This window comes from Alexandromys fortis, unplaced genomic scaffold (genome assembly GCF_014885135.2).
Source record: "Alexandromys fortis isolate MF-2015 unplaced genomic scaffold, M_Fortis_MF-2015_v1.1 scaffold_254, whole genome shotgun sequence".
In the NCBI taxonomy this organism is placed as follows: domain Eukaryota; kingdom Metazoa; phylum Chordata; class Mammalia; order Rodentia; family Cricetidae; genus Alexandromys; species Alexandromys fortis.
Window position 1 is genome coordinate 479,036 of NW_026068130.1, and position 13,830 is coordinate 492,865.

General features: G+C 46.2%; 1 protein-coding gene across 5 annotated transcripts in view; it reads left to right on the top strand.

Annotated features, from left to right (window-relative positions):
* Positions 1-5,303, top strand: part of Thap4 (THAP domain containing 4) — a 43,049-nt gene extending 37,746 nt beyond the window's left edge. For all 5 annotated transcript variants that reach the window (XM_050125948.1, XM_050125950.1, XM_050125951.1 and 2 more), the window contains one exon: positions 5,014-5,303. In XM_050125948.1, the coding sequence (XP_049981905.1) occupies positions 5,014-5,133 (120 nt within the window). In that variant the 3' untranslated portion in view covers positions 5,134-5,303. The remainder of the gene's footprint in view (positions 1-5,013) is intronic.
* Positions 5,304-13,830: the final 8,527 nt, after the last annotated feature.

The window sequence follows — 13,830 nt, forward strand, 5'->3', positions numbered from 1 at the left end:
GTTTGTATGCTTTCTGTACTCCGCTTGTAGCTGATACCCAGTTTTAATCCATGATGGTCAGATAGGATGCAGAATGTTATTCCAATTTTCCTATATCTGTTAAAACTTGCTTTGTATCCTAACATGTGATTAATTTTAGAGAAAGTTCCATGGACTGCTGAGAAGGAAATATATTTTTCAGTGTTTGGGTAGAATATCCTGTAAATATCTATAAGGTTCATTTGACTTATGATTTTTTTTTTTTAATTTTTGAGACAGGGTTTCTCCGTAGCTTTTTGGTTCCTGTCCTGGAACTAGCTCTTGTAGATCAGGCTGGCCTCAAACTCACAGAGATCCGCCTGCCTCTACCTCCCGAGTGCTGGGATTAAAGGGATTTATGATGTTATTTAGCTCCGATATTTCTGATTAGTTTTTATTTGGATGACCTCTCTATTGGTGAGTGTAGGGTTTTGACATCAGTATCACTATGAGAGGATTAGTATGTAATTTTAGCTGTAGTAGTGTTTCTTTTATGAACTTAGGGGTTCTTGTGTTTGGTGCAAAGGGGATTACAATTGTAACCTCCTTTTGGTGGATATATATATATATACCTGCTTATGTCTTAGTTCTGTTTTCTTGGGAGTTCCTTTTCCTGCCCCTTTACCCTGAGGTGATATCTATCATTGATGATTATTGGAGGCAGCAAAAAGATAGATTTTGTTCTCTAATGCGGTCTATTAGTTCGTGTCTTTTTATTGGGGACTTAAGATCAGAGTTATTGGTGCTGGAGATATGGCTCAGTGGTCCCCAGCACTCATGGTGGCTCACAGCCATCTATGACTACCCAGTTCCAGAGGATCCAGTGCCACTTCTGTCATTCAAGGACTCCAGTCACGTACACGATACACAGACATACATGCAGGCTTATTAATTCCTGTTATGTTTTTGTTGTTGTTAGTTTTGTTTTTATTCTAAAATTTATTTGGGTTTCCTATTCTGTTATTATTTTTTCCTTGTGTTCTATTGGGTGTAGTTCACCTAACTTTTAGAGTTAAGTTTTCCTCCTATTATTTTCTATAGAGCTGGACTGGTGGTCAGAAATGTCCTAATTTTTTTTTAATCATGGGATGTTTTCCTTCTAGTGTGGTTGATAGTTTTGCTGGGTATAGTAGTCTGGGTTTGTCTCTATGGTCTTTAAGAGTTTATAGAACACCCATCCAGGCCCTCCACTGATAAGTCAGTGGGCCTGCGTTTATATGTGACTCGGTCTTTTTCCCTTGCAGCTTGTTGTTGTTGTTGTCTTGTTTTTCGAGACAGGGTTTCTCCATGAAGACCTGGCTGTCCTGGAACACACTCTGTAGACCAGTCTGCCCTCATACTCAGAGATCTGCTTGCCTCCTACTCCTGAGTGTTGGGATTAAAGGTGTGCACCTCCAGTGCCTAGCTTCCCTTGCAGTTCTTAATCTCCCTTTTCGTTCTGTACATTAGTGTTTGACTATGTGTAGTGGAGACCGTCTTTTCTGGTCCTGATCAGTTGGTGTTCTATATACCTTTTTGCCTTGATAGGCTCCTCTTTCTATAAATTTGGGAAATTTTCTTTTATGATTTTGCTAAAACTATTTTCTATGCTTTTGATCTACGTTTTTTTTATTCCTCTATAACTATTGTTTATAAACCCTATAGGGTTCATGGTATCCTAGATTTTCTGAATGTTTTATGCCTGACTTTTTAGATTGAATATTTTCTTTGACTGAGCTATCCATTTTTTTTTATCTTGTCTTCCAGATGTGAAATTCTGTCCTCTACATGGTTTGATCTGTTGGTGAGGCTTTTATCTGAGCTTTTTGTTTGGCTTCCTGAGTTTTTCATTGTGAGTTTTATTAAGTTCGGCTTTTCTATAGTGATTCTATTTCTTTGTTAAATTCTATTTTCATGCCTTGAATTGTTTTCATTAATTCATTCAACTAGTTGCTTGTGTTTTTCTAGTCTTCACTGAGATATTTATTCATATCCTCTTTTTAAAATGTATTTTATGTTCATTGATGTTCATTTATGTCCATTGGTGTTTTGCCTACATGTACATCTGTGTGAGGGTGTCAGGAACCCTGAAACTGAGTTACGGACAGGTGTGAGCCTCCATGTGAGGGCTGGGAAGTGAACCTGGGTCCTCTGAAAGAGCATAAAGAGTTATCACCCACTAAAGCATCTCTCCAGCCCGTATCCATATCCTTTTTAAGGTTCATGAGTGTGTCGTTTCGAAGTCGCCTCTTGTGCTTGAGTTCCATTGCTTTTTTTAGGAAACACTACACTAGGGAGCTGGTTTCTGGAGAAGACAGTAGTCTTCGGTGTTAATGTTTGTGTTTGGGGGATGTGATCTAAGCATCTAGAGCTCTATTCGTGGTGTTTCTTGGTGTGGATATCTGCTCACACCTTTGTTGGTGTGTGTTGAGGTCTTTGTTTGCTGTCAGGTAGTGGATCAGCCGAATGATGCTTGGTTTTGAGTCTTGAGCCTCTTGGGTTTCAGGGAGCAGTGTCAGGTGGGCTGGCTCTAGACACAGAAAGCAGTCTCAGATGAACGCGGTGGGAGGCTGATTGAGTGTCAGGGAAGGTGACTGACGCAGGGATCTCTTTGGCTGAGTAATGTTTATTTGAGTTCCAAGACAGCTAGGGCTGTTACACAGAGAAACCCTGTCTCGAAAAACGAGAAGAAAAATAAAAGACTTGGTTTGTGGCGTAACTCAATGTTGGTCCTATAGAATATCACATAAACACTTGAGTGTGGGTAACTGCTGTTGGTTAGAGCACTCTGTGTGATCTCTTAGATCTATTTGAGTTATTATGTTGCAAGATATCCTTAATTTCCTAATTTTATCTGGATTTTCTATTCATTATTAAGAGCTGAGTAGTAAAGTCTGTGTGTCTGTCCTTCCCAGTCCATTTCAGTGTCCTTAGCTGTACAGTGGAACTGTAGGTTAAACATGTCAGGACTGAGGACCCGTGGAAAGTGACGCTTATCTGCCCCCCAGCTTGTCTAACAAACTGTCTGCATGTAGCCCAGGCTGGCCATGCATCTACCTGCCTCAGCCTCAGTGGCAGACATGCATGCTGTGCTCAGCTTGTTTGCCTCGGTTTTAATTCTGTTGGCTGTGTTAAAGCCCTTACTGCTCAGCCAGCAGGAGCCAAGTACCAGACCCTGAGGTAAAAAAGCTTTCCTTCCTGAGCCATCTAGTTTCCCGCCTTTCTATCTTGTCTCAGTTCCCATTGTATCTCTCCTGCATTCACCTTCTTCCTTTTTCTCTCCCCAGGCTTTAGTCAGTACGTTTCCTATTGTCCATTTTCCAGTGCTACTTAATGTGCCGAATTTCTCTGATGTCTCCACTTAACTCCAGGGTGGGCATCCTGCTGGGAGGCAGTCTCTTCATATTTTTGTTTACATACTTTCTTTTGCCCTTTTCTCCTGGATTTTTTCTCCCTTAATTCTAGCATAAAAAGCTAAAGAGTGCTAGGCGGTGGTGGCGCACACCTTTAATCCCAGCACTTGGGAGGCAGAGGAAGGCGGATCTCTGTGAGTTTGAGACCAGCCTGGACTACAGAGCAAGTTTCCAGAACAGGCTCTAAAGCTACAGAGAAACACTGTCTCAACGGGGAAAAAAGAAGTTAAAGCGATAATTTGAGACTTTGCTTAAGGTTCCCTCATCTCAGCGTTCTGGGACTGGACTCACTGGTCTGTTTCTGCTTGGCTTGGCCCCAGCTCTTGTGCGGAGCGGGACTGGGAGTCCAGTGGAAGCCAAGTTATTTTCTCAGCTAGACAGAGTTGGAATCCAAGACAGCCCTCCAATCCTCACTGGGCCAGCAGGTCTAAGTCAGTGGTCACCTCCACCTCTCTCCTCCTTGTGTCCTTGGTGCTTCCTGATACCCTTAAAGAACTTTTTGGTTTGGTTTGGTTTTGGTTTGGGGGTTATTTTTTTTTGGGGGGGGGGAGTTGGGTTTTTTTTGTTGTTGGTTTTTTTGTTTTGTTTTTGTTTTTGACAGACTCAAGCACCCCAGGCTGGCCTTGAACTCATGATACTCCTACCTCTCCCTCCAGGTATTGGGCAGGTATTGGAATTACAGGCATGCACCACCACATCCAGTTTATTTAGTGCTGGGGAGCTAAGCCAGGCTTCACGCATGAAAGCAACCACTCTGCCAACTGAAATAGTTCTTCAATCCCTAAGTAGACCTTTGATTTGTTTTTCTGTTTTTAAACTTACTTGTCTATGTGTCTGTGTGTGTCTTTGTATACATCTGGTCCTCTGATAGAGCAGTAAGTGCTCTTAACCACTGAGCCATGTCTCTTCAGCCCCTCTAACTAAACTTGGAATGACTGACATTTTTGTCTTCTTTTCAGCATAAGGGTTGGGAGTCCCAGTAATGGATGTGGCAGAGATAGCCCATGGTCCTGGAGCAGTGAAATGATCGGCCCTCAGAGTTTAGACATTCATCTCTCCTGTGGTCACACTGTCCACAGCCTTCCACACACGAGGACTGTGGTTGAGGACGTGACTCAGGATCTACTCATACTCTTGCGGGAAGAGCCATATGCTATAGTAGACCGGTGTGCTGCCCCGGTCCTCCAAGAACACATTTGATATGATTTAAGATGGCTCAAATGGAAGTGGGAGATTATAGCCAGCAGAACACCATCAAATATTAACAGACCTAACAGTAGCTCACTGCTGGGAAACGGTTGGTGTACCCCATGGTGGCTCACGCCCAGAAATCTTAACCACTGGGGGTACCCTGCTCACAGGCCTGTGACCAGTAGCTGACACAGGTGGACACTCCAGTGTTTGTTCAGTATTTTTTTTTTTTTTCAAAACAAAACCTAGGCTAGTGTGAAACTCATGTTGCCAGGCTGACCTAGAATTTGAGATCGTTCTCTTGTCCCAGCCTGCTGAGTGCTAGGATTCTAGGCCTGCGCCACCACACCCAGCTTTTATTGAATAATTTGAAGGTATAAAACTTAAGTGCTTTGTTTTGTTCTCTACTCAGATTACTCGAAAATTCAGACTGAATTCTGAAGGCAAACTTGAACAGACGGTCTCTATGGCAACCACTACACAGCCAATGACTCAGCATCTTCATGTTACCTACAAGAAGGTGACCCCATAACCTGGAGCGGCTCCCAGAGCCTGGGGAGGAGTCTGGCTCCCTCGTCTAGCCCCCAGTTCAGTAGACATCCTATGCAGACACGGTGTGGCCGCAGGCTCTGCTCTCACAGAACTGTTGTCCAGATGATCTTGTAATGGCATAGAAAACCAAATAAAAGGCCTTTATTTTTATGGCTGAGGATTTTGAATATTATCACTGTGTAGACTGTACATTTTTCATCTGTTGCTGATAGTTTGTTTTCCAGACTTTTCTTTAAGAAAGGATAACATGCTTCTTTCCTTCCTTTCCTCCCCTCCCTACCTACTTTTCACAGGTTTTGTTTTTGCTTTTTGCAGTGGTAAGGATCTAACTCATGCTAGGCAAAGACTATAGTGCCTATAATGCTCTCTAACCCCAAGCCTCTTCCACAGAGATTTTCCTTCCTTCCTTCCTTCCTTCCTTCCTTCCTTCCTTCCTTCCTTCCTTCCTTCCTTCATTCATTCCTTCCTTCCTTCCCCCCAAGTACTGGAGGTAGAATCCAGGACTTTCTACAGTTAACCCCAGCAACCTACCCTGGCTCTCAACCTTCTACTCGGAAGTTCTTTGTGTGTGCGTGCACGTGTGACCGTAAGCTCAGGAGCCTGGCTACCCTGTTCTGTTACTTATGGTTGTCGTGATTGGGATTTTCTCAGATGTTCCCTCCAGAGCTGGCTGAGTTGGCCCCTGAGCCCCCTGGCCATGAAGCTGGTACTTGGTGCTTTCTCCCTGGGTCTGTGCTTTGGGGTAAGAGTACCTGCAGTGTCTATGGACACCCAGCAGAAAGTTGCGTACAGTTTCAGTCAGGTTCTGCTTTTGCTTTGGCAGATATCCGGGACTCAAATTATGCCCTAGAGGTCAAAAGAGTCTTTGATCTATCAACCTGTTAGGGCTGCCTGCCTCAGACCCAAGTCTGCTCAGGTCCTAGAGCCCTGGATCTTTGTGATGGGTGGAAATAGAGACCAAAGCCTAGAAATACACAGGTTCTTCATGTGGGCTACTCAACTTCCATGTCTATTCATGAACAAAAACTCTGTTTTGGAAACAAGGTCTCATGAAGCCTTAAGCTGACATATGTAGCTAAGAATGACTTTGAACTCCTCATTATCCTGTCTCTGCCTCCCAAATGTTTGTGTTACAAGTGTGTGTCACAAGGCCTGACTTCATGCGGGGCTGAGGGTCAAACTTAGAGCTTCATGGACACTAGACAAGCACTTTAGCAGCTGAGCTCCAGCCCTGGCCCCAGGAGGTCATTTTACATTTATTTTCTCTTATTTTCCCCGAGACAACATGTGAAGTTACATTGCGGAGTCCGTGACCTCCTCGTGGTAGTTAAATGTTAGCTTCACTGCACTGAGAAACACCTAAGGGATCAGAGACGCGCACCCCTGGGTGTGTCTGAGAGAGTCTCCAGACACTCTTAGATCATAAGGACTCTGACCTAATCAAGGGCTTAATCACTTGATGGATCATGCATATGGTGGCATTATTAGGAAGTGGTGAGCAGTAGGTGGGGGAGCCTCGCTGGAAGAAATAGGTTAGGGTGTGTCCTTAGGGCCTCTATCTCGTCCTGGCTCTTTTCAGTACGCCCTTTGCTCTTCTCCCTGGTTGTTGTGATGGGAGTCGCTTCATCAAACCCTTCTGGCCGTGATGGACTGGCACCTGAAACCCTGAGCAAAATCATCTTAGCACAATTCCAGCTACTGTCACAGTGGTAAGAATGCAGACCAAAACACCCTGATGACATTAGCTTGTGCATACAGATTGACAAATGTAGATGAGGGACTGGGGAGGTGGCTCCATCAGTAAGGCTCTTGCCACACAAACAGCACCTGTGCAAAAAGTGTGTGTGGCAGCATATTCCTGTGTTGTGACTATCCTCTGAGTCAAACAGCTGCCATCTTGAGGCAGTCGAGCTTTGCCCGCTTGCCAAGGGGCATCCCAGCTGGGCTTATTGACTGTACTCCCCATCATGGAAGGATAGGGAGGGTGGGGAGACCTTCACCTGAGTAGCCACCCATTCCCTACCACCTGTTATATACAAGTGTTATATCCCACCTATTATATACAAGCCTGTTATATAAAAAAAAGATTATTTATTAGATCATAAAATATCACTATATTCCCCTTTTTGTCTAATATAAAAAGGTTATAACTAATATGAGGAAACTATAGTAAGTACAATAACTATATAATATATATGGGCAATAAATACATCAACAATGTCTAGTCCATTTGCATTTGACAAAGAGAAAATATTCCATTATCTGTCCTATCTTGGTGAGTCCAAAAGTCTTGTATCTAATTTACTATTATAACTTGCATTATCATCTAAAACTATCTTTTGATGTTTTTGAAACTTACACACTTTACACTTCTTTAGTGAATTTCTTTTGAGTCTTGTAAACAAGGAAAACTATAGCTATCTAGTTTTCAACTTTCTCAGAGACCCAAGGTAGAAATAATATTAGCTGAATAAGCAGGAAGTGCAAGCAAGTAACTTCCAAAAAGTGTGAAAAATTACAAGAGCAGCTGGCTGCCTGGACAGTCACCCAAAGTTCCTCTGCAACATTGGGGTATCCATCTTCAGCCAAAGGCCTAGATATTCAACAGACTTTTCCAGGAAGCAAGGTTTCTGAAGGACTGTCCTGCCTTGTCTTGACAAGATTTGGCAGTCACTGTCTCTTGTATCTTACTTGTCCAATTAGGACACCATACTGCCAGCAGTCGAAGCAAGGACATTTTGTTGCCCATGACCTCTTGGAAGGGGCTAGAGTATGTGGGCTGAGACTCGAGGAGTGGGGCTTTATTCATCTTTTGTGCTCTAGGAAAGCCCTCCCCTGTTGGGTAAAGACTTTCCGAGTACAGTCTGTTGGGACAAGGGAGTGCCCACTCCCTGAAAATAACTTCACTTATGTGCCGTAAAAAAGCCCAAGAAAGTCATTGGTTCACCAGAGTAGATTTTGTCAGAATCATGCCTACATTTGCTTGGGGGGCCTGTGGAGAAGGGATTGCCTGTGTCTCCCTATGTGAAGACATTTTAACGATAGCCCATAATCCCAGTGCTGGGAAAGTAGAGATAGGAGGAGCCCTGGGGCTTGCTGGCCATTCAGTCTAGCCAAATGGACATGCTTCAGATTCAGAGAGATCTTGTCTCCAAAAACAAGTGGGGGAAAACAATAAGGTGGAGGACTAGATGGCTCAGAGGTCAAAAACACCCTGCTCCTATCCCAGAGGACCCAAGTTCAGATCCCAGCATCCACAGCTCCCAGGTGTCTGTGGCTCCAGCTCTAGGAGCTCCAACATCCTCTTCTGGCCGCCATAAGAGCACACATGCACATAAATAAAAGGGGGAATGTGGAATGGCGGTGCTTGCCTTTAATCCCAGCACCTGCTGCAGTAGCAGGCGGATCTCTGAGTCTGAGGGCAGACGTCATAGGGAGTTCCAGGACAGCCAGAGGTGGAGAGCAAGTAAGAAAGACACCCAGCATCAACCTCTGGCCTCACACACACATACAAATCATACAAACACAAGAAGCTGGGTGTGGTGGGAAATGTTTGCCACCCCACTCCTGGAGCAGCTGAGACCGGCAGATCTGAACCTACCCTAATTGGCAAGCTCCAGCCCAATAAGAAACCATGTCTCAAAAAGCAGGCAGGAGGGGCTGGAGAGATAGCCCAGTAGTTGAAGAGTTTTTACTGCTCTTGCAGAAGGCCTGGTTCAGTTTAAGCATCCACATGGTGGTTTACCACTGTCTATAACTACTGCAGCCAGCGCAGCCTGGATAGCCAAGACTGGGGGGGGGGGGGGTTTGCCGGGATTGAGACATGGAGGCTTCTTTTCAGGTGGAAGAACAGCAACCTTTATTTTGCCCCTTGTATACCTCTACTCCTTCTGTGGAGACCCACGGGCCAGAAAGAACACAAACATCCTTGTCAATTACAGACCACAGGGAAGTTCTGCTGTCAGTCAGGGGGAGTGAGGGCAGCGGGATCACAACATATAACTCTGGTTCCAGGAACTTGACCCCCTGCCCCTTACCTCCACGGCACCAGGCACACATGTGGCTTCTGTACAATGGGCAAAACACTCGTAAAACAAATCTAAAAAAAAATGTAAAGGGTGAATAGCTGTTGAGAAACAACAGCCCTGGGTTGTCTTCTGGCCCCCACAGGAGCACACACGTGAGCTTGAATACCTTGCACACAAACAGATTGAGTGGCTGGAGAGGTGGTTCTGCAGGTGGGGCGTTTACTACTGCTTCCCCTACATCCAGCATCTTACAACCTGTCACTCCAGCTCCAGGGGGTCTGACACCCTCTTCTGGTCCTTTCCCGCATCCACGCATGCATGTAAAAATCGCTTTACGCATGAGCACCCTCAGAGCAGCAGCATCCCAGCCTGAAGGGGACAGCAAGCCTTCAAGTCTGAGGAAGAGCTCCTTGCGAAGAGTTGTCACAGGTACTCGATCCACGGGGGAGGGGTCCTGAAGGAAAGAGCCCTTAGTTCCAAGGGCTCCAAAGGGTTAGGAAAATTACATCATTGCACTAGTACCTGTGAATTCTGTCAATTCCCTTGAGATCCAAAGAACAAACGAGGTTCTCTTATTACATGTTTTAGGGAGTGCGGCGTGATGGGGTTGGGGACGGGGACGAAGAAATCCGGAAGGCAGTGATAAACTTTCAGCGAAAATTCAAGGACCTCTGAAAAGTAGATGGGAGAGCAGCTGCAAAGGGGTGGGAGAGATGCCAGGCTGAGAGCTACTAGGTTGCAGCTCTCCCCAGGGGAGGAGACCGCAGAGGAGCCTGGGTGATCTCTGGGGGAGGAAGCAGCTAGAGGGCCAGTTTCCAATTCAAGTTTAAGACTAATGTTTTTTTTTTTTTTAATTTATATTCTTTGGTTCTGTTTCTTCTAAGCTGAAACTTTAAATAAGTAATGTTACCTAATTGTATAGGATATATGCAGTTATCCTGAAAATAATTTTTAATGACAAGACCGCTGATTCAAATTTGATTTTTGCTAGTCTTTATACTTCCATTAAAAACAAACTTAAATGTGTTATATTAATTTCTGACTGTGTTCTGTTTCTGGATTTGGTGGTTCTTAGGTTCATTTTGCTCATGTAAATCACATGAGCGCTTTTGTTGTCAGAATTCTGGAACAGGATGCATCTGCTATCCCTCCCTGATGCCAGCGTTAGGATCCCTTCATCTTTTGCTCATTAAACAGTAGCATATGAAGGCTTTTCTGTCACTTTGGAATTTTCCCATTTTGTTTTTTGACATTGATTTCTAGAAGTGAGATTGCAGCTCACAGGGCTCGCTTGTTTAGACGTGGCCCTTCCTCCATGGGGTTCCAAACCCCTGTGCCTGGGCCAGGTGCCTACTCCCCAAAACAAAAGAGAATGGTATTGGACGTGGATTTGGACAAGTGATAGGTGGGAAATTGGGCTTGGGTTTCTCTTGTATTTTGTTTTTCTTCATGACACAGAGTTTACAAACTTCTTTGAATTAGGAACATTCATCCTAATCCCCTCGCTTTTTAATTACAATTTTTTTATTAAAGTAAAATGTATGCAACACAAAAGTCAACATTTTAACCATCTTACAGTGTCCAACCCAACATCATTCGGTACAGTCATGCGTTGTAGCTCTCACCTCTACTTATCACTGAGCACACGTGGAACTCACTCTGTAGACCAGGCTGGTCTCAAACTCACAGAGATCCGCCTGCCTCTGCCTCCCCAGTGCTGGGACTGGAGGTGTGCGCCACCACCACCCAGCTGCCTTTTTTTTAGCATTGCCCACGTTTTACACTGGCCTTTGCTTTACTGGCATTGGTCTTGGTGCAGGGGTCGCAGTGCAGATCTGCTGACGTTGTTCTCTGGGCTTGAGAAGACACTTTCATCAGACTGAACTTTCTAGACATTGAAGTGTGACCCTGGGTTATCCACACCCCTGGTTTTCCGGCTTCTGATTGTGCTAGAGCCTCAAGGTCGAATGGGGTAAGTAGGACTGTCCTCCCATTTCTCCCACTGGGGGCGGGAATGGTTCCTGGACTGCATGCTGGCTTGCCCGCTCTTGGGTGTGCACTCTCCCCTGCCCCCTTTCATGAATTCTATAATTAGCTTGTTTTGATTAAGACAGGAAACACCCTGTTTTGTAAAGAATCCATCTGGTTTATGAGTGCCCACCTGGAGGGCTGCCCCATCAGCTGGCTCCTTGCTGGCCTTCTGTCTGTTCCGCTCTGTCTTGTGACTTGAAGGTGTTTTTAGAGCTGGCCTCATATAGACTTCACAGTTCCTGTTCCATTTATGTCTCCAGCTTTTATCTTTTTGCTGTTGGAATGTGTCCTGTCCTCATTGTGTCCTCTGACTAAATGTGCACACCGATCTCTGTGCCACTTTAAGCCCTGTGCTTTTCTGAGTTCTTAGCATTGAGTGCTTACTTTCTAGTGTGGGAAATACACCAAAGGGTTTGATCCAAGGACAGAAGGCTGGAGAGGCAAGACCACCCACACACCGACATCACCGTTTCTTTCCCTCCCTCCTTCCTTCCCCACTTCCTTCCACCTGCTGTCCACCAGGCAGCAGATGCCAAGACAGAACTGGGTGATGGTCACATACTAGGGTTCCACCCTAAGACTTCACCCAAAGGCCTCTAAGATACCCCCTTGGGGCTGGAAGCATGGATTAAGTGGGTTGGCCTTTATAGGAGGGAGTAGCCAGGAGCACAGCAGGGCCTGGAGGGGGGGGGGCTAACCAAGGCTAACAGACTGTGGGTAGCCTTCACACACGGTCCTAGAGCCAGAGCAGGAGCCAGTGAGCCTTGGGCAATATTCCTGCCTCAGTGGGTACTTCCTGGCTCCAGCGCCACAGTGAGGCCAGCCTAGATACAGACCTACCATGAACTGGGCCTACAGTGAAAGACTTGAGGTGCTGACTCCGAGCAGTGAGGTGGGTAGCGAGGGGAGTAGGTAGCAGGGAGCTCCAAGACAGCTCTGCCAAATCTCACACCCACCAGGCCTTTTCGTCTCTCCGTTACATCCCTAAACTGGGTGGAGTGGTGCACTTCTTTAATCCCAGCACTCAGGAAGCTGAGGCAGGAGGATCTCTGTGAGTTTGAGGCTACCCTAGTCTCCGTATTGAGTTCCAGGATAGCCAGGTCTAAATAGAGACTCTGTCTCAAAAATACAACAACCAGCCGGGCAGTGGTGGCACACGCCTTTAATTCCAGCGCTCGGAAGGCAGAGGCAGGCAGATCTCTGTGAGTTCGAGGCCAGCCTGGTCTACAAGAGTGAGTTCCAGGACAGGCTCCAATAAATAAATAAAAAACAACTACAAAAAATTTTTCATATCTCTAACTGGTTCACAGTGGCCACCAGGCCTATGCTTCCACCGTCCAGCCAACCACAGTGCTGGTTTCTATCCCGCCCACAGCTATGACCCTGAATGCTTCTGCTTGGTGAGTCTTGTCAGTACCTCAGCCTGGTCCCACTCATTCCTCCCACCCATGATAGCCATGTCTACACATTTCCCATCACTTTGCACAAATTATGTAAAATTTCTTTAGCGACAGTGCACCTGTCCCTGTCCTGTCCCCTACCCTCTTGGGGCCTTCTTGTCTCAACTTGTATCCAAATAACTGCTTCATAAACAGCCAAGTCAAGGTCCTAAGGACCCCTGGGAGATCCTCACCGGGCCTCAGAAATGTCGGGTGGTCATCTCCTTGTGGTCATCTCCTGGTGGTGGATATTGCTATCCTTAGAGGGAGAAACCCGCTGCTGTGGGAAGCTGATTCGTTGCCTCCGACTTCTCATTAGGCCCAATGTCCCCAGCTTCCTCAAGGCCTCCCACACAGCTTCATTCCAACTCCTGCTGTCCCTTTAACAAGAAACCTCCTGTGAGACTAGTTCGGCATGTGCCAAGATCCAGCCACTGGTGAGAGGCCCTGGGCTGGACGGTCAGCAACCTCAACTCTGGCTGAAGAAGATAAGAGTCTCTGTTAGGGCAGATATAGTGCTGGAGGCTTCTGTGGGATGCCAGAGCTGGGAATCCAAAGTCCTGTGTCCATCCTTTCCTTTCCCCGTTTCGTCCAGCATAGTTAGGAGTGCCCCACTATTTGCAAGGGACTCCGTTTGGAGAGTGTTTAGCTCACCAGAACCTGGCCTTCCCCGTATCTTGATTATCTCTAGTGCCACATCACACCCTGGACCAGCACAGAGCTCTCTGTTAGGCAGGCATTAGCGCCTAGACTGGAGAACCAATCAGAATCCTTCCCTCTCGGGCCACAGACGAGCCCTTCATACCTCTAATGGCTCCATGTGGGCCACTGAACACCCTACGGTGGCTCACCTAAAACAAATGGTTTGTACCCTTTCTGCCCTCCAAGGGGATGTGAACCCCATATAGCGATAGAACATCTTTCTACAGGAGCTTTCTCAGCCTGACACACAGCCCAGTCCAGCACACACAGCCTGGCTAGGGGAAGGGGGTGGGCAGGCTGCCAGGGCTCCATCAAGTCAAAGGATGGGCTCAGGGAGATAAAAGACAGGGCATATCTAGCCAGCACACACCTCCCCAGCACTACAGGTCTGGCCGGGGCTCTGAAACACTCCCGTGGCCTGATTTTTAAACAACTGGTATCAAGGAAAGGCTGGATGTGGGGAGCCGAGCGAATGTG